Source organism: Macrobrachium nipponense, chromosome 4 (genome assembly GCF_015104395.2).
Source record: "Macrobrachium nipponense isolate FS-2020 chromosome 4, ASM1510439v2, whole genome shotgun sequence".
NCBI lineage: Eukaryota > Metazoa > Arthropoda > Malacostraca > Decapoda > Palaemonidae > Macrobrachium > Macrobrachium nipponense.
In genome coordinates, this window is record NC_061100.1 from 79,213,306 (window position 1) to 79,240,284 (window position 26,979).

The 26,979-nt window shown below is 41.7% G+C and overlaps 1 protein-coding gene across 5 annotated transcripts in view; it reads left to right on the forward strand.

Moving 5' to 3' along the window:
• The window catches only part of LOC135210968 (1-acyl-sn-glycerol-3-phosphate acyltransferase delta-like), a 290,759-nt gene that overhangs the window by 134,229 nt on the left and 129,551 nt on the right, over positions 1–26,979 (forward strand). For all 5 annotated transcript variants that reach the window (XM_064243957.1, XM_064243958.1, XM_064243954.1 and 2 more), the window contains exon 4: positions 5,304–5,465. In XM_064243957.1, the coding sequence (XP_064100027.1) occupies positions 5,304–5,465 (162 nt within the window). The remainder of the gene's footprint in view (positions 1–5,303; positions 5,466–26,979) is intronic.

Here is a 26,979-nt window from a genome sequence, read left to right on the forward strand (position 1 = left end):
GATTTCCATTCTTTCTCTGCATGTCGGAGAGGAAAGAATGTCGTAGAAGACTTAATGTATACGACTACTGAATGACAAGTCATATACGCATACCATAGTTGCCTTTCTGGTTCGCTACGGAATTATCTATATCCTTACAGGATTTTCCTAGTAAGGACTTCGCTTAAAAGGTTTGTTACGACAATACCTACTCAGCTTCGGTATTTAACAAAGGTTGTTTGGCTTAAATTTGCATTATTGAGAGCTTTCTTAGGCTCGAGAATAATTTTATTATATCCATTCATTGAAGGGAGTAACTGGCAACTCAGAATGAATGCAGCCAGGCAGTGAACGAGACGGCTGTAATTGTAAGCCAATCCAGTACCATCCGGTTCTCGGTCGTGAACGGTTGGTTACATCTCTCTCTCCTAAGGGATCGAGTGCTTCACCGTATATTCCCCCTACAATCAGGGACTTAACCACGAATTGAGGGGATTTTTAGGCAAACATGAATAACATCGTATTCGTTTAGCTAAGGATCTCTCTCTGTCTCGGCGAGGAAAGAATGTAGTAGAAAATTCACCTTAAGATAACGGTTACGGTTAAGCCTTATGCACACACCGTGGTTAACTACAGAATTCCTACTATCCTTACAAGAGTTTCCTAGATGAATGCTGTTTACCACAATGTGACGGTATTATAAAGGATTTTAATTCGGCAGAGCACGATTTAACCTATTTGGAAACAGACACGGAACGTAACGATCCTTACCAGGTTCGATGCGGGATTTTGCACGTCCGTGAGAACCTTCTTGATCGACGATTATAACTGTTAACGTATGTTTAACATTTATTGGAAAGAGTTGTCAGAACCTGCGGAAAGTATTCACAGATCTCTTCACAAGGTAGAAGACGAACGAGCTTCTTATAGATTGCTTCCTTTTCCTCGAAACAAGAGAGGTAGCAAGATACGCCATCTTTAATTTAAATAGGGGAATAAACTTTAGTCTTTTTTCCCCTAGTTATATATATTCTTAACAGATATTAAAATAAAGGGGCGTCAAAGGAAGAAGATGAATGCATCATTTTGGCAATAAAAAGGTTGGATTCACAGAGGTCACGTTCTTCTCTCAGCATGTGTCGGAAGGTTTTTCTATGAGAGTAGAGATTTTATCGGAATCTATTATAAATATTGGACCTGAAAAACCTATCCACTCTGAGTCTGTCTGCGTGCAGACTGACCAGAAGTAAATATGAATGAGAGGATTTTTCAAGGGAAGCTTGATAATTCCTTTAAATATGTTAAAGACATAGAGTTGCTGCAGATCGTGCTAGATGAAAAAGGGGAAACTGTCCTCTTCCGATACCTCTGTGAACCACATAATGGTTTTCTACCCTTTCAGGGGGAAGAATCACCTTGGTATTTTATACTATCAATGAACACAGTAAAAAGATATACTCTGTCTCGACAAAGAATATTAGAGATAGTAGAGAATTAAGATCTTCGGGATCTTATACAATACCTCTATACGATAAGAGTAAGTGATCTTATACTTAGAATGGGATCCTAATTTGGGCCTCAGATTCCGTGTTCCGACAAGATGGAACTGCTCCTAATCAAATGTTTCTCTTGGTCCTAAACGATCAAAAGGACAAGTGAAATTTTGGGCTTTAGAATCTGGAATCAAATTCTATGAAGACTCTGCAATGGGTTCTGGCCAGCATAGTATGTTTGGCAAAAGAACTAAAGCCTTTTATTCCTGGATCAACGCTTTCAGATAGAGGTTTCGTTGTCCAGGTAATGTATTGACGTTGTCATCTACAGAAGAAGACAAGGTTTAAACGTTTACTGACAGTCTTTGGAACGCGATGAGGGCTCAAACTACTTCCCAAAAGGTTCAGAGAGATACATTGAAGAGCTAGAAATCAGGAGTCCTACCAATTTCAGCTCAGAATCTCTTTTAAACTTCCAGGCTCCTTCCCTTCCTTCGGGCAAGGATAGGGAAGCTTCTGCAACGAGAAAACTCATCAACATGTAGGAGGAGAACTCGTTAGCAACGGAAGTATTCAATAAGGATCCTCCTCGGAGGAAGACTTGTCTCTCGGACTTTTAGATTTCCTATCGTCTACTGGATGTAGCTGACTAAAATCACCTCCCCTTGCCGGAAAGGCCAAAAGCTCAAAGTGAAAAAATTTCTTCCACCCTTCTCCAGTCTCCTGATAAACGATGGTGGATCTTCAGGACTTTCGGACAATGTAGCGCCAGTCAGGCGCCAAATGCCAAAACAGGCGTGAAGACGCCAGAGAAAGACAGTCAATATGAACACTGTCATTGTCTGATGAGGAGAAGAGCGGGCCTCCAACCTGGCGCAGTGCGCTAGAGGCAAACAAATCGGGAAAAAGTTTGCGATGCAAGTAGGGAGAAGTCAGCCACGCGCCAGGCGCGAGGCTCCAAACAGGCGCAAGGCACTGGCAAGGTGCTAGGCACCAGCCAGGCGCGAGGCGCCAGGCAAACAGGATGCGCCAGCCAGGCGCAAGGAGCCAGGCAGGCGCAAGGAGCCAGGCAGGCGCAAGGCGCCAGCCAGGGCGAGGCGCCAAGCAGGCGCGAGGCGCCAGCCAGGCGCTAGGCTTCATCCAGATGAGATCCAGTTCAAAGAAAGTCCTAGTCTTCTTTGAAACAATGGTGATCTCTAAAGCACTTCATAAGTGACTTGATGATACCTTCAAACAGCTGAGAATTTAAAAGCTCATGAAGTGCGAGCTTTTGCAAATTCTTGTTCTTTTTGTAACAATGTCAGGAAGACATATTAGCTTTGACATATGAGAGATGCAACTATGTGTTGACTGCTCATTACACGAAGGACTTCAAGTTAACCTATGAGAGATCCTTCTCTCTTGGTTTATACGTGTCAGCGGATACGTTGCTGGGATAAGGAGCCGACACTGATCCTTTAATAATGAGTTGAATTTATTTTAACTTAGTGATTTTTTTTTTTTGAGGTTTGAAAGGAGTTTGGGGGATAACTTTTTTTTCAATTCTAGCGCAAACCCTCATGTTAGGAACAGGTGATCGGGATCGGTGTTGCGCTCCTTAGTTATGCCAATAGGCATTGTCATATAAGCGGATTAGCACCCATTGACAAATGCCAATTAGGCTCGACCGAGTAAGTGGATAAGACCCCATCGGTAGACCCACAAGAACTCTTGGCCACAGATCACTATCTTGCTAAGGCTCTTGAGACGAAGCAGACTCCTATGCAATAGCTAGGAAGTCGACCCTTCGTCTAGAAACACAGAGGAACCAAGGTCTATAAATACCTACAACATATGTTGTTTACCTGTCTAGTCAGGAGTTAGCTGTCTCTTGCCCTCCACCAAAGGGTGTCAATCAGCTATGTATATATCTGACAGGTAAGTTGAATGTATGAAAATGATATTGTTATGATACAATAAAGTTTCATACATACTTACCTGGCAGATATATACGATTGAAGACCCACCCAGCCTCCCCGCAGGAGACAGGTGGAAGAGAGAATCTGATTAGGAAACGGGAATGGTTCCTAGTCCTGCCACCCAGCGGCAGGCTGGTAGATCACCTGACCTACCTGTAGCGTGTGCCGCGAAATTCGAATTTCTGTCGGGGACGACGGAGTCGATAGCTATGTATATATCTGCCAGGTAAGTATGTATGAAACTTTATTGTATCATAACAATATCATTTTTATCTGGTCGGTACTGGATTGACAATCCAAGTTTCTCCTACAATAGTAGTTCGGGGTAAATGTAGCTAGGAAAAATACAAATTACCAAGAATTTGTGATTTTTATCTTAAGTGCACAGATGATGAGCCAGGCGTGTCATATGTAAGTTATTTTTGGGAAAAATTCACGAAAAAAAGCGTCAATCATAGAAATTGTAGTTGACTCCATTGGGTTGATAGATGATGAATCTCAAAGAAAACGCAAACCCGATGCTGCTAGCTCACTTTACTTTGTTATGATTCAAAAGTCAACATAAGTAGGTTCAACAAAAATCTGAAAATTGCACTCAGTAAAAAATTAGCATTTTTTAATCAATTACAGCTCATTTGGAAACACATTTATAGAAAAATTATTGCTTCCACCACATGAAAGGCCAAACATTTCTATACAATTTAGGGGGAAAACAAACTCCCGAAACCTAATTATTATATTTTTCATGATTATTTCCAAAAAATATCTATGACTTTTCTCAAAAATATCATGTTCATCACATCGTTTTTATTATTTCTAAGCCTTGTAAAGATGTTCTGGTTGCTTTAGGAAATAATCCAATAATTTACTGACATAATAACACTAACCAGAAGCTTATACTACAGTGGACCCCCTGTATTCGCATTCTCCAGATTCGGGGAATCACATTCGTGGATTTCTTTCAGGAACATTTCCCCGCATTATTCCCGGAAAATTTGCCTATTCGTGGTATTTTCTATGAGAAACATCCACAAATTCCTGGGTTTTTTTTATCAATTTCATCATAAAATGCACTTTTTGTGATAAAACTATTTAAAAAACCAGGTATAAAAATTTATAGTAGGTTTTTCTTGAGTTTTAACTAACAAAATAGGTTTTAAGGATTTTTATAGGGGTTCCAATTATTTGCAGGTTTTAACTATTCACAGGGGGTCTGGTATGCATTCCCCGCAAATATGGGGGACTACTGTGTCGGTTATAGTTTGGACGTACCGAATTTTACCAAAAAACTTTTCCATGCGTGTGTTCTTTTCGGCCTGGGGGAAAAGTCGTGTACCTTACACCCTTGTATTTTCAGCCTGTGTGCAAGAGGGTTAATTGCTAACCCCATCGTAAAATCAGATTATTGTAACTTGAGCACTACCTGTACTGTATATTCACGTGAAGTCATTGCCCAACTTTTTCCTAAAATAAAGATGCTACTTGAATATCCTAAAACAATGCAGCATGCAGTCCCCTCATTTTCCTGCCTAAATGAAAATGTAAGGTACATATTGGGTTCAGACATATACCCAACAGAATAGTTGTTCTTAAAATTTCCATAAAAATAATCCACCTCCCCGTCAGTACCTTCACAGAACCTTGCTTTTGTCTGCAAACTTGATGCTGCTATCCTTTATTTATTCTTATTTGCACTTTTCTAATCTTTTTAATGCTTTAAACTTTTTCAAGCTTTAAATCAAATATTTGATTCCTTGTGAGTACTGTACTATGATTTTGTCATGAGATGCTGTGAAATTTTTCATGTTATTTGATTGTACTATTGTGCTTATTTCATGAGTAGTGTATTTATGTGCAACCTATTTTATTTCAGAGTGCCAAAGTATTTGTGAAAAACATGATGAGATATGTCCCCACAATTGGCTGGTCATGGAGGTTCTCCGACATCATCTTCCTCAAGCGTAACTGGCAAGAGGATAGAACTGTAATGTCATCCCAAGTTCAAGAGTTTTTTGACTACCCATATCCTGTGTGGGTGAGTGATTAGTCTCTCTTCAATTTTTAGTGGTGCCAAATGATTATTTAGATCTAGTCATCAATATTCTTTTGGATATCATGGAAGTTTGTCAGTTCCAAATTATGATATTTTGTGCATGACTTACTTGATTATATGGACAGCACGTTTATTGTTATCAGCTTGTACACAAGTTAGTAATTATGTGAAAGCTCATATTTTTGTAGAAAATGTGTATTCACTTCTCATTTTTATACATCCTAATCCTATTTTTTACCTGATATTTTAGCTAGAATTTTGTAGGTAAAGTGATATGTTATCTTTTAATTTCTAAAGTTACTCTACAAAAACTACATAGCAGTAGGTTTCTATAGAGCATATCTTTAAATATATAATTTTTCTATATTCTTACTAGTTCTGAGTTGTATGATTTGGGAAGAATCTTACCTACTATTAAAGATAGCTTACATGGCGGTCCCTGGTTATCAGTGGGTGTTCCATTCTTGATGGTGTAACGATAACCAAATACCACCAGTAACCAAAAATTGGTGATCCTTGGGAATCGATGCCACCATTATGTGGGGATCAGCGCATGTCAGCCCCAAAAATCTAGTTATCATCATCACTAGACAAGCTCCTTAAAACCTGATTGCAGATAACCAGGCACTGCCTATCTCCTCACTGATAGGCGAGTCAGCTTGTAAACAAAAGAAAGAATGGCTGCCCAGATGACTGTCTAGTGCACTTGTTCAGGTGTGTTTTGAATGGTTTAGCGCTTGTCAGAATTGTCAGAATTCTCTTTGCTGCCATTGTGTATAGGCCGTTGTGGGTATTTTATGGTTTTGGCTGTTTGCTGTTATCACAGTACTGTATGTTTATTTTTCCTAGGATGCTTTCCACTGGAATGATCACTGTGTTAGCAGGATGTTGATTTTTGGAGAGATAGACATACTGTTTGGAAATACATGTGAGGATGTAGGGGTTTTTAGAGAGAGGACTCTCAGCTTAAGTTTGTTGTTACTATAGGAAAAGAAAGGGAAGCAGATAGATTGCAAAAGCAAATAGGTCAGGTCACCAACCCCTCTCATTTCTCCCCCTTCTCAAGGCCCTTTGTACATATGTAGTTATCTTACTCTGTCCTGGCCTCTCCTAAACTAATGCTTTATCTGGTACTGAGACGTCCTCTTTAGCTCCATCTTTTGCCCTCCCTCATGAAAAGCATATTGAGAAGTCAGAATAGGACATAAACCTCATTTTAGTCAGTTAAAGGTTTGTCTAAATTAGGGAACAGTTCCAGGTCCCATCCATAGTGTGTAATCATTTTTGCGTTCTTCTGTAAGAGGTAAGATATCAAGGCCCTTCCTCATCTGTAGCTTCCTCATCACCTGCTTCTCATATTTCGTGCTCTGAGTCTCATTGAATGAGTTAGATGAAAGGTATTCTTGGTGAACGTCAATCTTCGCAACTTCCGTGACTTCTACCATCATCAGCACCCAGTATGAGGTTGTTGGCCCCAATAGGACTAATTATATAGGCGTAGACAGTGTTTTTAATATAGTGTGTCTGTAATGAGTTGTACTTTTTGTGATGTTATGTTGACTTATTCAATTGTTAAACCAGTCTCTTTTACATCTACTGTGCATTCTAAAGCCTTGTCTGCTATTCTTTCTCTGTCAGAATGGACTTGCTCATTCTTTACTTGTATTTTCTTCAGCTATAACATCTCTTACTTCTGCCTGAATTAATATTTCTCTAGCTTTTGAGGATGTGTCTTATGGGAATACTCTCATGCCTGTTGAGGTGAGAGAATTATAACTCCTCTTCCCCCTGCCTCTCAACATTGCCTGTTTTCTTTGGTGCTTAGTTTTGCTGTGCTCAGTTTACTTGAGTCGACTCAGGTGAGTGCTTCAGACTGCGTTTATATCTCCCTTTCATGAAGTTGCGGATTCATCATGGGTACTTGGCTGGTGGCGCCTTATGTCACCAGCTATCTGAGTTGTCTTTGAGCTTTTTGGTGGCCAGTAGGTATTTGGAGAATGAGAACCTAAGCTTTCTCCTTCAGTTAGAGTGCATTTTGTAAGTGTTCTCATAATCTGGCACACACAGCTGTTTTTAAGTCAGCCAGCACTTGTCTTTTGGTTTATGAAGTCTTGGAGAACTGTCTGGTATGACACAGGCACTTTATTGACACTTCAGTTGTCTGCAATCAAAGATTTGGTTTTCTTTGTCTTGATCCTTTGAAGTCAAAGACTGACAAGTGCCTTTGACATGCTGAGAATGAGTTTGTTGTCCAGGTTTGTGTTTAGGTTATTGAAGATTATATATCTTTTACTGAACTTTTGCTTAGTATATTTGCCTCTTCTCTGCACCAGCTTTGAGTTGAGGCACCAACTTTGAGAGGTTGAGGCACCAACTTTGAGAGGTTGAGGCACCAACTTTGAGAGGTTGAGGCACCAGCTTAGTGTGTTTGTGGCACCAGCTTAGGAAGTTTTGGTGCCAGTTTGAAGTGCTTTTGGCACCAGTAGGATATTAGTGAGAGGAGAGTGCCAAAGTTTTAACTGCGTTGTCTGACCCTTTTCTGACATTGCAAGCCAATGTTTTCATGCTTATACTAACTTGGTTTGGAAGTGAGAACATTTATGCTCTTTATCCGTCATAAAAGGCTTAATCTGCACAGAAGCCCAACTGTTGGTTTCTCCTTCCGGTCACCTTCCAACCGTGACTTTTAGGTTATAACGGGGGAAATATTGGTACAAATTGTATTTTATACCTTTCAAGAATCTGTTCAGCCCTCAGGTTCTGGTAGGAGGTCTATTACAGGCTCCTGGCATACTTGGAGAGACTTAAGAGCAGAACCTTAAGTGGTGGAGGTACTTGAGAGTTATGATATTGGGCTCCCCTCCACTGGCTTAGTCTCCTTTAGCGGTTCCATTTTGTCTTTCTGCTTCAGAAATATGTTGTTCTTTAGTGGGAGGTTGTAATTAGAGAAAATGCAGTGGAGCAGGTGTTGGTAATTTACTGGAAATTTACATAGAATTTTTCCTAGTGCCATAAAAAAGCTTGGGATTGGTGTGTAGTGTTGGACTTAACGAGACTGAACAATGTGTGTGTGTCTGTCCCAATGCTTTTTTTTTCTGTATGGTTTTAGTGACTTCCCAAAAGAATGATCCAATGTTTTGGTGGACATGCAGTAGGCATTTTACTTATCCCAGTACATCCTTGGTCTCACAAGTTCCTTTGATGTGTATTTACAGGAAAGGTATTGCTGTCCAAGGTGCATTGTTTCAGCTTGTGTAGAGAGCCTCTCTAAGTATTCACAAAGAATTTGTTTTCTGTAGGCAGCTGGTGTCATCTTTTAGGAGCAAAAATTCTTTTCTGCTGAGTCAACTGGTTCAAGGAGGCCAACTTTGTCAACAGTATTCTAAAGGCTAAGGATCTGTTGCTTCACGTGACTTAGTCTCTGCGCATTATGATTATCTGTTGTCTTCCATAACTCCTTCTCAGTGCTTTGTTATTTGGCGATGAGGTCTACTTTTGCAATTTGCAGGCTTATCTATTAGAAGAATAGCCTCTTATTGCTTTTCAAGAATTTTAGCCCTTAAGAAACCTCCTTACATGGTGATGACTTGCTTTTTAAAGAAACATTGCCTCACTTGAGAAGTTGTCAGAATAATGAGGCACAATTAAAGTAGTCTCAGTATAACAGATGATAATTTACAGAAAACATTAATTAAACTTGTAAGTAATCCAGGACCATCGTTGTAGCCAGGTTCTGTAGGAGGGATGCCAAAACTACATCCAGGTTTTGTAGCATAAAACAAAGTATCATGGCAAGTGTCATTACACTGACTTACAATGCACCATAGAATAGTCAACACTACACTTGGTAAACATGACGGTATGTCAGTGCTGGAAACCGAGGGACAATGCTTTGGCGACAATGCTTCAGAACTGGCAAACCTACCTACAGAGTGGTCATTCCATCCATGAGGTTGACAGTCACTGTGTAATTAGAGGAGTGCTCAAAGATGATCATCCACATGATTAGCATGTGGATGATCAGGAATGACCAGTATGTTACTACTCCTTTGAGGGCCCTCAGGCTTGAGCAGTGGATGTGCTTTTGTAAAGTTCGACTTGATTCAGACTAGTGTATCTTCCTCCTTTATCTGCTCTAAAGAAAGTGCTGGGCAGATTTTGAGTACGGTCATTGGTGAGTGACTCCTGTAGATTCCTAGTAGGCTCAGAGCGAATGATTTTCAGAAACTATAGCTTTTAGGGTAGAAGTCTCTTCTGTTGAGGAAAAATAGACTCAAACTACCAAATTCCATGTGATTCCAGTAATTTCTGCATCTCACTCTTGACCGCTTGGAGATGCTGAACCGTCTTCCCAGTAAGGGGATTGTCAAAGGTCTCATGTGTTCTATCCTTAATCAAGTGGAAAGCAACTGTTGGACTCATCAAAAGTAGCAGTTTGTGTATTGCTTGGGGTGCTATTCTAGAGGAATTTTCAGCACCTGTACCCATGTAGACATCAAAGTTTCTCTGCTTTCTTAGACATAGTGTGAGTTTTTCACTGCTTACTTTCAAGGTTATCATTCCATGCTTCCCTCACTACATATTGTGTCACATGCAATTAGATCTGGTTAATGATCAGAACCTTAAGGTGTTGAGATTATTTGAGACTGAAGTCCCTACAACTCAATATCATTCTCTATCTGGAATTTAGATGCAGTTCTAAAATTTTATGTGTAAATCCTTTTGAGGATTTGGAATAAGTCTTATTGAAGTAGTTACTATGAAACATTTCGATGGAATAACTGTTATTGAAGTATTTACTATGAAACATTCGTTAGCACTGTTGGTAGTTAAAAAGAGTAAATTTATTGCAACACTCTTAAAAGTTGTTGTAAATGTAATGCTATGTTGTCTTTTTGCCTTAGAGCTGAGAATGAAGTTAAGACTAAGTTTTTCTGAGAACTGTAAGAATTCCAATTTAACCTTCGGTGAGGAAGAAGAGGAAGCATTTCTCTGTCTTGTTAGAGCAATTAAATTGGCTTCAATAGGTTACGACTGGTATATGCAAAGTTAACCATTTGTTTTGTAATTTTAGAAACAGATGTAGTATTTTTGTCAAATGTTATCTTGGAAGAGTCAACGTTAACCTTTTGTTTTGTTTTTTTATTTTAGAAACTAAAACATATTTGTCAAAAGTTAAGCCTGGAAGAGGCAAAGTTAACCTTTTGTTTTGTAGTTTTAGAAAACCTAGAATTTCTTTGTCAAAGGTTAAGCCTGGAAGAGGCACAGTTAACCTTCTATTTGGTGATGTAGAAACTTAGAACATCCTTGTCAAAGAACATGAGGTTCTCTGTGATACATTTGATTAGGCTGGCACATGAGAACTAACTCCATACCTTTTACCTTTATTGAAGGTAGACATTCATCTATTTTTATGACAATTTGTTGATTGAGGATATGATTAATGTGGTGCAGTAGAAGTGTAGTAGGGTTTTTGCTGCTCACTATCGTAAGCATGCAAACCGTGTCTGAAGCAGTGAAGCCCTTTGTTCACTATTAGTATTGGGTAAAGTCTTCCTGAACCAAAGAAAGAGCAATCTTTTAGGTTGTTGATTTTAAATCCCAGGTTTTGATATTTTAGGAAGCATGAAGGTATATTCATTACTATATGAGCATACCTGTATATTATAGAGGCATTGATTTTAGTTGAATGTTGTTATATAAGGTTTCTGGACCCAGGCACAAGGGTCCCCTCATGCCACTTCTGTTTCATTCTATCTGAATTGAAGTGGTTTTCTCCACAAGGCTGCTCTTCACTGCACACATGTAAGAGCTCTGCTACCTGAATGGGATACAACTTCTAGTGGCAGTAAGATCCAGAAAGGTTTCCAGATCAGGTAAGAATGTTTTGAGTTCCATGCTGTTGGCGGGGCAGATTTTGTCTAGCTGCACTATCCACCATCATCATCTCAGTGTTGGAATCGGCTATCTTTAATAGGTAAGATTCATCCCAAATAATATAAATTTTCATTATAACATTCATGATTTGGATACTTACCTAATGTTAAAGTAGACCCCACCCAGCCTCTCCAAAACTTAGTGGTACATCAAGGAAAATTCTGATGAGCTATAAAATATACATACACTTGGTGGAGAACAGGTGTACGAGACAGTCACCTTGGAAGCCATTTGATGTTTTGTTTGAATGCCGACTCGCCTATCAGATATAAGCTATCCTTAACAGTAGGTAAAGATCCAAACAAGTAATTTTATGAAAATCTATGTTTTATCATTGTTTTTTCCAAAATTAGAATTTGTGCCAAGACTTTCTTGTATTATTTACAGAAGATGTAAAGATTTACCCTCTACTTTGGAGGTGTAAAATTTCTTTGCATCTCTCATCGAAGGCCTGTTTAATTTTACTCTAGATTTAAGGGGCAGGTCCTAATTTTCAGTGTGGTAGAAACCAATCTTGTTCCTGTTAGATTTCTCTGTAGCATTTTCTCTCTTTTTCAAGGGCTGAGCTTGAAGAGGAAATTCAGTTGCTTACTTGTCATTCTCTGTAGACATAAAAAAAGATAGATACATCTACAGAACTGTTGGTTTTTATTTGCATTAGTTAAATTAGCAAGTCGTCATAGGTGGTGATTTATAATAACTGAAGTTTGGAAGCAATGATAGTATTAGGCAAATATTTAGCTTTCTTATTTTACAAGTAATGCTCCTTCATTTGCTCTGCTCTACTGTGCATTCCATTACTGTTATTTATTTAGTCATTTTGTATGCATATCAGAAGCCCATGATAAAATGTTCCAGGTTAGCCTATTTCCATTTACAACTGAGATTTAAAAACAAGCAATGTAAGGGACTTAGCCTTTTCATTTTAATGATTATTTTTGTCAGTGCATTTTGTTTTCCAATTAATTTTTTTGTATTTAATGTGTAGGCTTTCTGCATATAAGAACTAGTATTATTGTAACATGCAGTGTTTTATTAGGGTTTCAGCGAATTTTATAAACATTTTGTATTTTAATTTTAATAAATATTTCTTAGTTTCCTTATTATTAAAAAAATTCAATGTGGAATATGAATTAATATTCATATAAAGTTTATTATTTGTGATGAATCTTACCTACTGTTAAAGTTAGCTATATCTCCGCTCTGATTAGGCGACTCGGCATTCAAACAAAAAATCGAATGGCTGCCTGGATGACTTGTCTCATTTACCTGTTCTCCACCAGATGTGTTCGAATGTTTTAGCTCTTGTCAGAATTCTCCTTGCCACCATTGCGATTAGGCGATTGTTGGTATTCTATGGAGTTTGGCTGTTTTACACCTGTTTATGGTATTGTAATTTCATTTTCTTAGGATATCTGTCACCGGAAGTAAAACCAATAACATCAGGCTCTGTAGGAATGATTTTGGTGTAAACAGGATGTTGGAATTTGAAGGGGTCCAGAGTGTGATCTTGGAACTGGATGTGAAGATTGTAAGGATTTGTTCTGAGAAATTTATGTGTGAATATGCCAGATATAGGAAAGAAGGGGAACTAATAGATTGTAAAAGCAATTATTTAGGTCAGGACTTAAACCTGTCAGTTCTGTCCTGCTTAGTGTCCCTTCACCTGCAGCTACCCCTACTCAGACTAGGCAATTTGGTAGCGCGAGTGTTGACTTCCTTGGTAGCTCTGCCTTCTGCTCCCCATTCAGTTCAGGAAAAGCATATCAAGAAATTAGAACACGACATTAAACCTAATTTTAGTTCTAATACAAGTTCAAGTGAGTTTGTGACAGGAACGTTCCGAATCCCTCGATAGTGTGCGCTCTTTTTCGCATTCCCGTTAAAAGTAAGGTGTAGTGCCCTCGTCTGTACGTAGCCCAAGCCTAGGACTGCCCTGCGACAGTTGGTAGTATCCGTTGCCAGGGACCGGGTCGGTTCTTGGGACAATGGGGTTCGGTGCCCTCCAGTACCTACTTCGCCTGTTTCACGGTCTGAATCTTGTTTAAAGCGTTCGCGTTGGGATCTTTGAAGCGTTCGCCTAAGGACCGTTTAGGTAAACGTTAATCCTTGCTCCGTAGGCATATTTTGATGTCATCAACACCTAGTTTGAGGTGTTATCATGCATAGGATTAATAATATATAATATAGGTATAGACAGGTTTATTGAGATGATAATGTGTCTGTAGCGAGTTTTACACATTCCGATATTATGTTGACTCCTTCTACCGTGTATCTGATCACTCATGTTTTGGTTATTCTAAATTCTTGTCTGCTAACCTATTCTTCATTCTTTGTAATGCTTGTATTTGTTCTTTGTCCGCTTTTCCTTCGGCTATTGGCAAATCTCATGCTGCCTCGATTAATGTTTCTCTTTCAAGTCTACGCTGTCTATGGTATCTGGGGTTCTCTACAAGTTGGATATTATTCTAGCTTCAAAGCTTTCTAATGACGTGTCATATACAAATGCTTTCAAGTATGTACGTTGGCTTTCAGACAAGGCGGGAGAGTAGTTGTAACTCCTCTCCCGCCACCTCCCAATCTTCCCCATTTTCTTGCACCCTGTTTTCTTTCCCTCAGTTGACTTGTGCAGACTTGGCCGAGTCCTGAGTCGCTGAAGACTGTCTTCCTTTTATCAAGTCATGGGGGATGTGATACAGCACTTGGTGGCTGTCGCCTCCTATCGACAAGTGTTAATTTCTGTCGCTAAGGGTTACGAAGAAAGAGCAATCTTTGAGCTCTTTTGTTAACATCTTGTCGGCCGCTGTCTCCTGTTACCCACTGGCGGAAGAAGAATTTGAAATGGAGTTGGAGGAACTCGTTCGGTCTGATTGGCATTTGTTGCAACATTATGCTTCGTTGTATCCTCATTTAGTTGAAGAAAGAGGCCACATAGAGAATATGTCTTGCTTGTCTACTATATTTTGGCACCCTCTAAATGTTGGAGAAGAAAACCAACATTTTCTCCTATTAGAGCACATTTTGTAACTTTTCTCGTACCTGGATGCACAAATCTCCCTTTAGGCCTGCCTTGGCTTGTCTTGTTCTTTACAAAATAGCAGAGAGCCGAAGACCAACTCTTTCGATACAAACTCTTATTGGCGCTTTAACTGTCTTTAGTAGGAGGTTCGGTTTCTTTCTCTTTCCTGTTGGGAAACGAATTTGAGACTGACATACATGCTGATGGAGTTTCAATCTAGCCTGTTGAGTTACCTTTTACTCAGTAGCTACATTGTCTTGTCCCTGCGTCAGTCGAGAGAAGTGGAGGTGCCAACCCAGCGAGTTTGTGAAGCCAGCTTTTAGGGTTGGTTGCCAGCGGGAGTTTAGCGAAGAAAACACTTAACTCATTTCTGATGCTGCAGGGTAATGTCCTCATGCTTATACTCACTCGGTTTGGAAGGAGTGAGAACACTTTCTCTTCCTGTCTGATCATGCAGCTCGGATTAAGGTGATAAGGGAGTATCTATTGGTAGTCTTGTTTTATACCTTTTGGGGATAAGTGCAGACCTCAGGTGCTGGGATATGGAGAGTTGTAACCTCCTAACATGCATGGACATGGAGAGACTTGAGATCCTACATGGTGGAAACGATGAAGGGCAGTGGTGATTCATTTTTTGGTTGTCCTCCACTGGTTTAATCTCCCTCTAATAGCTTCATTTGTCTTCTTCAGCAGAATCTCTCATAAGTCTCTCTCTTTTTCATAGGAGGTTATATATAGATGGAATGATGGTCCAAGGGTAATTCTTGGGGACGAGCTGCATAAGCAATTGGAGATATTCTTGGATATTTAGAGACTGAACAACAGGAAGTTTTAGTGCCTTTCCAAAGAACGGTCAGACTTTTGGTACACATGCAGAATGTATTCCACTTACCAATACATCCTCAGTCATGCAAGTTCCTTCAAGATGTATTTACAAGAAGGTATTGCTGTTCTGTGCACTTTGTTTGGGTTAGTGTGCAGCCCTCTATAAGTTTTGTCAGGGACTTTATTACACATTGGAGGATGGTGTCGACTTTAGGAGCAAGACACTTCTAATGAATCAGTGATTCAAGTTGTCCAACTCTGTCAACAGTATTCCAAAGGCCAAGGACCTGTTGCTTCTTCTGGCCCAATTTATATGCATTATATTTTTAATTCTCTATATCCCCATTCTTATCTAGTGATGTGGGGATGATACTTAATTATGCATGCTTGTCGGTCAAAGATGAATAGGCACATGCTTCTTGAAGAATTTTCAGGCCTGAAGGAAACTTCCTATATGGTGGGCTTATCCTTATTAGGAAACATGGCCTCACTGTTTTTTTTTTTTTAGATAATCATGCTCAATTAATGTACAGTTTCACTGTAAGAATAACTACTTACAAATAACGTTCATTAAATTTGTAAGTAATCCAGAACCATCTTTGGCTCCAGGACTGTAGGAGGGACTCTGTAACCAAGAATTGCCCATTTTGTTCTTAAACCTAAGTCCAGGTTTTGGTCTTTTCCCTTTGTCATGCAACACAAACGCAGAGTTTAACTAGTGTCATTACACTTTCATGCAACATAGAATGGTCTACACCTGGTAAAACTTTTTAGATGTCAGGGCAGTGGAAAGAACATGAGGATGCTTAGCAGGTTTATTCCTGGTTAGAAACAAGGGATTTTGACGAAGGAAAAATCTATTTCTGGGGGAGGACCTGTGTCGCCCGGTGAAAAGTTCCTGTAGCTCACTTTTCTAGTATAAATAAATTCTAAATATACCAGAGAAAAAAGCTAGCATGGTATGCTGAGGTTCCTACCCTTGTGCGAGCACCCTAAGGGTGTCGGGTATAAAGTACAAGGCGAGTGGAAGCCACTATTCACAGATCCTCTGCCAATTAGAGGATTCCTTTCCAAAACCCCTCTCGTGGAGAGAGCCGTCCCAAAGGCCACTCCCTCCCCTCGTTACTGTTACTTCTACCCGACCCGAGCGCCATCTGCATTCCTGGATTTAGACACCCTGGCTTGGATTGGTGTAAGGGTGGGGAAATTAATTAGAAGGGCTGGGTTCACCGGGCAACAGAGGTCCTCCCCCAGAGATAGATTTTTCCTTCGTCAAAATCCCTTTTCTGGGTTCGACCTGTGTTCGCCGGTGAAAAGGTATCAGAGAATTCCTATCCAAGCTTACTAGATACTAAGTAGTTTTTATAAGGAAGGAGTTAATGAAACCTAAGGTTCATTTAAATTTAAATTTACTCACTTACTACTTACACTAGGTTCATTTAAAATAAATTTTACTTACTACTTACACTAGGACTTAAACTATGATTTAGAACTAGTAATAACATAATGATATCATACAATTAAACAGGGTATCCAAGGCAATATCACATTTTTGGGGTATGTACAGACCGGTCCATAGGACAATCAGGGACCAAACATTCTATATACAAGTTTCAGTGGCAGGATGACACCCAGGCCCTCCTGACCCAGAGGAGAGAGGTTTGGTGGGGAATACGAGCGAGGCAAGCAGGAAGGAGAGAATATTAAGAGAGTACGTAAAGGGTAAGGAGAAGATTGACAGGATTCATTATTCAAGGGAGACTATGCTCCCTGCAGCAATTGCTGGGAATTTAAGGGCTTCTAAGTTTTTTAAATAGTGGCGCTTGAAAATTTCTTGAGATCTTCGAAATTCATATTTTGAAAATAATTAATAGAGGTAGCCACTGCTCGGATATCATGGACATGAGGGACTGAATCCGGGTTGGCTTGTTTAATGAAGTAGAGTATTTGTTGTCTAGTACCTTTAAGAGAAATCGTGCCACCTTTCTCTCTAATGAAAAGGGGACCTGAAGATGTTGCGGAAGTTCTGGCTAAGAAAGATCTAAGGGTAGCGACAGGACACAATGATGTGTCCTGTGTCAAAGGGATGATCTTCCTGAGGCCATAGCCATTAGGAATAGTTTTCCTTAACAGGGATATGAGCATGACTCATTATTGGTATCTGAGGCTAATTTGAGTACATCATTCAAGAACCAAGTGACCATATGTGGGTGGTCAGTTGGTCTCAGGCGGGCACATGCTCTTGGAATGGAGGAGAAGTATGCGTCTGACAAGTTAATACTAAAGCCAACCTGAAATATTTTCTTCAAGGCCGACTTGATTGTCATAATGGTACTGGCGGCTAGGCCTTTCTCAAAGAGAGTTCTAAAGAACGAAATTGCCAGGTTCGTGGTCATTTTATGAGCATCTGATTCCTTTAGGAATTTTGCCAATTTTTTGACTGCCGAATCATATTGCCTGAGCGTTGATTCTCTTTTATCTGATTCTATAGATACAATGTTAAGTGGATCGATATTCGCGTCCTTTTGGGCTGCAAACTTCATGAAGTCAATAAAGTTAGGGCATTCAGAATTCTTGAGGAAGCTGACCCAGTTTGAGTTTGTACTATCTGTGTCAGTTCCGGGTGAGGGATCCGTTTGGGTCGGAGCTTTAATTCTAGAAGAAGCGGAAACCAGTTGCTCTTCGGCCAATTGGGTGCCACTAATGCTACCTGTCCTGTGAAAGATTTTAGCTTGTGCAGGACCTTCATCAGAAGATTCACCGATGGGAATAGATAAATCTTCTGCCAGTTGTTCCAATCTATGGTCATCGCATCTGTGGCATAGGCTAGAGGGTCCAGGTTTGGAGCCACATAACATGGTAGTTTGTGGTTGGATTCTGTGGCGAATAGGTCTGGGATTTGATTGCAAATCCACCGGAATGAATTCTTGTCCAGAGACCACTCCGACTCTAGCGGAGTTGTCCTGGAAAGTGCGTTTGCAATCACTTTCTTGACTCCTGCCAGGTGGGTTGCTGACAGGTGCCAATGATTCTTCGCCGCTAGAGAGAGTACTGCAATCAGCACATGATTTAGTTTGCTTGACCTGGAGCCCCCTCTGTTTATGCAAAATACCACCACTAGACTGTCCGAAACTATTCTCACATGACTGTTCCTGGCTGGAATTAGTCGTTTTAAGGTCAGGAAAACTGCCATAGCTTCTAGCACATTGCTGTGGAACTGGCGGAACGTATCCGACCATATCCCCTGAACCTTCTTGTATTGTGAATATCCCCCCCAGCCACTCAGTAACGCATCTGTATGAATTGTCAAAGACGGCAGTGGGAATTGCAGTGGTACTGCCTTGGTCAGATTCCTGTGCTTCATCCATGGGCGAAGCCTCTTTGTTAGAATAGGTGGAATTACTAAAACTTTGTCCGAGATTGATGTTGGCTCTCTTCCTCCAGACTTGATTGATATCCTTCAATCTGGCTTTTAGTAGGACGTCTGTTATTGATGCGAACTGTAGCGAACTGAGTATTCTCTCTTGGGTACGCCGAGAGGCCTTTTTGTTCTTGAGGAACTTTTTGGTAGCCGCTGCTATCTGCTGGGCCTTCCTGGGTGAAAGAGATAGCTTGTGTTTTATTAGGTCCCATTGCATTCCCAACCATTGAAAGTGGGAAGCCGGATCCAGCCGAGATTTTTCCTTGTTTATCTGGAAGCCCAGAAACTCCAAGAATTCTATTACTTTGGCTGTTGATTTGCGGCATTCCTCGACGCTGGCTGCCCAAATGAGCCAGTTGTCTAGGTAGGCTACTAACATAATCCCTTTGGTTCTTAGTTCTTGAATTATCGTCTCTCCTAGCTTGGTGAATATCCTGGGCGCAATGTTGAGCCCAAACTGCATGACTGAATGAGTAAGCCTTGTTTCCTAGCCTGAAGCCTGGGTATGGAGAGAAGTTCCTTGCTATCGGGACATGATAGTAAGCGTCTGTAAGATATATAGAGGTGGTGACGGCCCCACGGGGAAGTAAGTTCCGCACCTGTGAGACCGTCAGCACGCAGAACTTGTCACAAAGAATGTATGAATTGAGCCTTGACAAGTCCAGAATCACTCTTCTTTTGTCCGAGTCCTTCTTTGGGACACTGAATAGACGTCCTTGAAATTTTAGTCCCATCACTTTTTATGGCCTTCTTTTGTAGGAGATCCTTGGTATATTCTACCAGGTCCGCTGTTGAGATCTGAAAGAAGTTTATTGGTGGTGGTGGCCCTTCCTCCCACTTTCATCCCAGGCCCTTGGAGACTATACTGAGGGCCCATGGACTGAAGGTCCAATGGTCCCGAAAGAGATATAATCTCCCTCCTACCTGCGGGCTCTCACTGGTTGGTTGCAGGTTTGTACCCTCTGCCTCCTCGGAAACCTCTACCCCTTGAGCCGCCTCTTAGTTGGGAGCCACCTCTGGCCCTGCTACTACCCGCATGCCTGTTGTAGCTGCGAAATGATTCTCTAGCTTCATAGGCAGGGTTAAAGGCTGGGGAAGTTATGATGGCTGTGGAAGTTGAGGCTTGCTGGGCCGGCAGAGTTTGAAGCAGAACAAACTGCTGTTGTGGCTGAGCCTTTGATGTCGAGGGCTTACCAACCTGTGACACCGGAACCGCCTGAACAACCATCTGTGGGCGAGAGGGCCTATATGGATTGTATCTCCTTGGCCTCTTCTTAGTTCTGGCTTGATGTCCGGGGGCCTCAAACTTCCGTTTGAAGGGAAGTCCCCACCGGACCCGGAGGCTCTGGTTGGCCCTGGAAGCTTCTCGAGAGACGTTGTCCACCTCTGCTTGAGGGAACAAGTTCTCCCCCCAGATTGATGACTTTATTAACCTATTAGGCTCATGCCTTATGGAAGCCTCCGCCAGGACGTATTTTCTGCAAGTCCGCCTTGCCATTCCGAAGTCATAAAGGTCTGACTGGATGACTGGAAAGTCTGTAGCAGACTTTTCGTCAAGACCTGGAATACCTGTTCGTCCCGGTATGTTGTGGCTAGCAATTCTGCCGAAGTGACGGAATTGATAGACCTTACTAGTCTTATTCTTGCCTCATACTCTGCTTTAATCAAATTCTCCGGAAGTTTAGGCAGTTTCTTGGAGAACAAGGTAGAGGCACAATCTGGGTCCAGTTTACTCGCTGTAAACGTGCCCGGTGCTTCATTCCAAAAATCCCTACTTGTGGGAAAGAGAAGAGAGGTGGCCTCTGTCTCTTTCAGTGCCAGGAGGGGTTTGTCCTCTGCTATAGCTTGCAGAGTTAGTTCAGCTACCTTGTCGGTGCAGGGTGACGGAACCTGATCCGGGGTCACAAACATGGTAAATGTACCCTTGTGAGGCGTCAACCTAGTGTTAACCCATTCCCATTCGGTGAGTGTGCGCACCCAAACAGCTTGGGCTTGGTCCCTTGGGAAGATCACTGTCTCCTTTGGGACCTTGTCCACTCTGACTAGCGCATGCTCCGCTAGTCTGACAAACCCGGGGAAGGGAAACTGGAGACCTTTGGGGAAGAGCTCAAAGTCTTCCAGTGGCCGGGTCCCGCACCCTTCAATTGTTAGCTTCCCATCTGAGTATGGGGCATGCATAGCAAACCGCCACGGATTATTCTTATGGAAGGGGGGAAGCTTATAGGCATCCGGCACCGCCAGCGCCGGAGATCCGGAGTGGAGAAATCCGGACATCATGTCCTCTAATGGTTTGATCCTCTCGGCCACCAAGTCTGATACTGATTGGCCGGAGACTTCAGCTCCCGAGGCGAGTTGTAACGACTCAAACCTTTTGTCTACTGCCTCCCTAACCTTCAACAATAGAAGGTTAGCGAGAAGCTCATGGTCGATGCCGGACTCCGTCGCCTTGGATTTAGCGGACTTAGATCTCGACCCCTTGGGGGCGAGGGAATCCTTGGCAGCAGGCAACTTAGCAAAAGAAGTTGACGGCCGTGGGGCCGGAGACGACTCAGTCGCCACTGACGGAGTTGGCTTTGATCCTTTGGGCAGGGATTTCAGTCTTACAGATTTTTCCTTGGGACGGACCGACCGTGAACCATCCCAAGTAGGGGCGGGCTTAGAGAAGCCCCGGAAAGAAGAGGAAGAAGAAGGAGTAGGACTAAGGAGACTACCTGCCTCACTTACCTCCCCACTTACCTCGTCCTCAATGGCCATGGGCTCCGTAAGGATATTGATGGCTGCCACATCTGCCATCAAGTCCTCCTGGTCCTCCGGAAGGGGTGCCGTCTCCGCCCAGATGGCGTCGATGATGGGTGCCGCCAGATGAGCTGGGACCGACGACGAGGGTGACCCCTTAAACAGAAGGGAGCCCAGGCTGGCATCAAGGATGTAGGGATGCCCCGATGGCGCGTTCCTCCCATAGCCAGAGACCCAGCGCCTCAGGTCCGTCCTAGCGTTCTTGCGGACTTCCTCATCCGTCTGTCGGAGAGGAAAAGGAAATTAACCTTCCAGACATAGGAACCCATTCTGTGAACAATTTAATACACGGTTTATCACAATTTTCATAATGAAAATGTAGCCAAGATACTTACCCGCTCATGTACGAGAAGGGTCACCATCTCATAGCAGACGGTGCATGCCTCCCGGTGCCAGACCATGTAGGTATGATGGGAATGCTGGGGAGAGAGTAAAATGGCTTTTGTTGATGTACAGTCCTGTTCAAGTGCAGGATTGTCATCAGTTTATCATTTTCATTTCATTTCTCATTTTTCCATCTAGCCATGCTTTCATTTCAGCGCTGAATGATCTTATAGGTCCCAGGGCTTGGGCTATGCCCTAAATTCCATAATCCATCCATCCATCCATCCAGACCATGTAGGTGGGTTGTCCCTCTTCGCCGTCGAATGGCACTGAGCAGTTGGCATGGGAATGGCACACCTCATGCCTGTAAGTCTCGCCGAGGGAGGCGGAGCACCCCGTCGACTGGCAGCGTACCTTCTGTAATTTGAATTATTAATGAGTATCAGCCTCAAGGAAGGCCGGAGCTAACTCCGGCGAGGGCATGCAACTTAAACTAGACAATGGTTCAAGTCTTACTCACTAACAAATTCAATTCACTGAATAAATAAAATAATATTTTTAGATATAACTGCCTGCTCCTGATCTCGTTCCTGGGGTTCAATGTAAGTCTGGTATTTGGGATCTGATATCCGCTGGACCTGGGAAGAGGAAGGACCTTGACACTATATGGTTGGCCGGACCAGAAGGCTACGTATTAACGTAGACGTCTACATGATCTCCCGAGATTGAGAATGAGCTATGGCAAGTTTAATGCAACACTCCGGTGGCGGATGTGAGGGTGAGTCACTGTCCGTCGGTACCCGTAAGGGTCCGGAGATGTCCACTGTACAGTCCCCCAAGCTTAGCCCACTCGAAGTATCGTTTCTCCTTGTCCTAAACATTGCCTGCGGAATGGACTGAGGTGGCGGATCAGGGAAAGGTAATTCCGTAACTGAAGTTGCCTACCTCTATCGAGGGGGGAGAGGGGAGTAAGACTCCTATCCTAATTCTGCGGCTAGGGCAGACCGGAGAAAGAAACCACAGAGCAGTGGAGCTATATATGTACAACCCGAAGCCATGTTCGTCAGCCAGCGTGGCGCCGGGGGACTATACGCTCGGAGACATAAACATCTAGTACCCATGTCCCCAGCCCCACACTCGCCCCCTTCCTTCCACTTGAACGAAAGTCAAGCGGCTGTTTCTCACTAAGAGTACTAGTGCCTCAAGTTATAAAGGTTCGGCTAGGACAAGCCTGGAAGTGGGGGGTTGGTTGGTATGAGGGGTGGTTGGTCGTGATCGCCTGGCCACCTACCCGATCAGAGATGGCCACCTATTAGCGGTTATGTGGACCACTACTGCAGGGGTGGTAGACTGGGCCTTTGGCCCATCGTGGTTGATACAGCAACCGGTTGGGGTGGCTCTCGATCGGGAGGCATAGCCTACTACTAAAGGTTATACCGAAGGAGGCTAGGCCAAGACAAACGCTAACCAGACCTTTTACGATACAGTGATCAGCATTGTGTAATGACAATAAAATCAATATGTATAATTGATAATGAGGCACTATGGAAGAGTTGCAAGGGGGGTTTTATGGTTAGGGAGAATACCCGATATGGATCTAGCCTGACCGTCCGAGATCACTACCGACTCGGACCATTAGACCAAATTTCCTCTAGGACATCACTATGCGGACAGTAGCCCTAAAATTTTTTCGAATCCGATCGGTCGGGAGGATAGGTCCAATAATATGAATAGAGAGAGAGAGGGGCTCTCTATCATTGATATCCTCCCCTGAAGCGCTTTAGCACCTTCAGGGGAAGAGGTATAAAGGGTACCGGTTAGAGACAGTTAGCCTACTTTATAAGTCTACCTAGGCTTGACTGATGAGGGCAACTCTTCCACCTCTTCAGTGAAATTAATTCTACTGTCATATTTACATCTATTTGGTTCGTAAGAAATTAATTCATGCAAAATCACGTAGGGAAGAGAGAAATAAATTCTAACTCTCTCGTCCCTACCTTACGATAGACTGCTAATAGCCTATCAAATACATGTGATATACTAATATCGAGATAGGCACGAATGCGCTCTTGAGCTGGGGAGCGCGTTCAGCACCTCTACGAACCAATAACTCTAATGCTAACAGTTGAACACATAAAATAGGTACATTTAATGCACAAAATCTTTTGATTTATAATAATGTAGACGAGATATATGTGTACCAAAATTCCACGCGTTCTGATGCTGATGCTCATGAAATGGCGGGCACGCCGACGGCCCTGCAATACGAAAACACAAATTGGGTTACTCAACTTTGATGAAGGAGGAAGATCAGCAGATGCCATCTTGAATTAATCAGTGATTAATCACAAAACACAAGCCAGGAAAAATAGCGTGGAAGTAGTTCTTCGTCTAAAACAGGAATGCAGATGGCGCTCGGGTCGGGTAGAAGTAGCGGTAGCAAGGGAGAGGGAGTGGCCTTTGGGACGGCTCTCTCCATGAGAGGGGTTTTGGAAAGGAATCCTCTAATTGGCAGAGGACCTGTGAATAGTGGCTTCCACTCGCCTTGTACTTTATACCCGACACCTTTAGGGTGCTCGCGTGAGGGTAGTAACCTCAGCATACCATGCTAGCTTTTTTCTCTGGTATATTTAGAATCTATTTATACTAGAAAAGTGAGCTACAGGAACTTTTCACCGGCGAACTCAGGTCGAACCCAGAAAAAGTCTTTGTGGGAAGGTTGCTGCTTTGAGTGAAATGAAACAACATATTGGTTTGATCATTCATTCTATGAAAGGAGAGTGTTTTGGGCAATTGGGGATTCAAATAAAACAAATTGCCTACAATAGCCGTTATATCTGTAAGTTCAGCAGTTGCTGTGGGAATTTAAGGAGCACTCATTTAGACTTACTAGCATGTAGATTAACAGGAACACCTGAACGATTACTACTTCTTTGATGGCCCTCAGGCTTGAGCAGTGGATGTTTCCTTAAATTTGGCCTAATTTAGACTCATAGGCCTGCCCCCTCGTATCTATTATAAATATTATTGAGCAATTCCAAGTTCAAGAATTGCTTAGTGTCTCCTGTAGAGCCCTTGCCTCAGTGCAAATGATTTTCAGAAATTCCAATGTTCTCGGTAGATGTCTCATTTTTCCGTCAAGGGGAAATCAACTTGACTACACAGTTCCATACACTTCCATTAACTTATGCATCTCCTTATCTGCTTGGAGATGTTAGAATGTCCCCTCCCAATAAGATTTTCAAGTTATCATAGAATCTGTCCTTAATTGACAACAGCTGTGGCCTGGAGTCAGAAGCAGTGGTCTGTGTATTGCTGAGGGTGTCATTCAAGAGTAATTTTCAGGATCTACAACCTTTTAGAAATCAATGTTTTCTTTTTATAGATAATAAGACTTTTCACTGTCTACTTATAAAGTTATTGTTCCATACATACGTTCCTCGTTATTGCATCAGGTACTTTTAGATCTTGCTGAGGATCAGCACTGTAAGGTGTTGAGATTGAAGCCCCTCTCTGGAGTTTAGATGCAGGTCTAAACTTTATCTGAATTTACTATGAAACTGTTTATTTAGCACTATCAGCAGTTAATAAGTAAATTTGTTGCCAGCACCCTTCTTTAAGCTGTTGTAAAGGGAATGCTATTTTATCTTTCTGCCTTAGAGCTGAGGGTGATGTTAAGGGGGCCAGCCAGCTAATACCATTTTTTAAGGACAGGACTTTAATATTCATACCACTTGGTAAGGTGACTTGTGACATCTCCAAACCGCATATGATTTTTGCCTCTGACCTTCGGTTTTGTGACGCCAGGGCGATTTATCCCAAGAATAACCATTTTTCAAATTCTATCTCCTCCCTTGATAATTAATATTAAGACCTGGGATTACTACCATATATAGACCTGATGTAGACCTCTTATGAAATGAGTTTTTTTTTTCTAAAAGTAATTTTTTTGCTAGATATGAATTTTTCATTATGGTAAATAAAAAAACCCTATAAATCAGGAAAAAAAATTTGTAAAAGACAAAACAAAAATTGGAAAAAGAGGCTCTATTTGATTGTTCTATAATATTTTTCTGAGTTATATACAAAATTTCAGTGCTATAACTTTAAAACTAAGTGAGAAGATAGATTTTGAAGGTCACTAAGTATAGTTTTGAGATACAGCCGTTCAAAGTTTTCCTTTGTAATTTTATAAAGACAGTGTTAATAAATAATGATTATTATGAATGCATATTTCTGTTTTGGGTATTAATAAACCAAAACTATGTTATTTATCATAATTTAATCATAAATGACGATCCCTTTGCTCATATATTGTAGCCTGGGGCACTACGTCAGATAAGACAGGGCACGCCTTCCAACGCAACTCTCTCTCTCCCTCACTAACTCGGCTTATTACAGCAATTTTCCTCTGTATGTTAGCAAGATGTCTTCCTTGTATTTTCTTCTTGGCATGATGAAATTCTTGCCAAAACAAAGATAAACAGACATAAAATCAAGAGATTGTCAGAGGTGAAACTCGAACAAGAACTCTTTTCACAAGGACAATGATTATTATGAATTTCATATTATTTTTGGGTATTAATAAACCAAAACTATGTTATTTATCATAAATGAGGGATTTTGACATAGGAAAAATCTATTTCTGGGGGAAGACCTGTTTTGCCCAGTGAAATGTTCCTTATAGCACTCATTTCTAGGTATAAATAAATGCTAAATATACCAGAGAAAAAAGCCATATGGAATGCTGGAGTTACTACCCCCAGCTCGCTCACCCTTAAAGGGTGTCAGTATAGCACAGGGGCGAGTGGAAGCCACTACCACAGATACTTTGCCAATTAGAAGTCTCCTCTCTCAAAATCCCCCTCTAGAGAGGTGCCGTTACAACGTCTACCTTCCGCTCGCTACTACTACCTCTGCCAGAAACCCTCATTCCTGAAATACGCACCCATGCTTGGGCCAGCTAAAGGGTGGGGGAAAGGAAAAGAGAGGGATGGGTTCACTGGGCAACACAGGTCCTCCCCCAGAAATGGATTTTTCCTATGTCAAAATCCCTTTTCTGGGCTCGACCTGTGTTGGCCAGTGAAATAGTAACAGAGAATTGGCCATACAAGCTTGGAAATAAACGTAAACAAAAATTATATTAAAGGAAAGTAAAATTTTCTTAAAGTTAT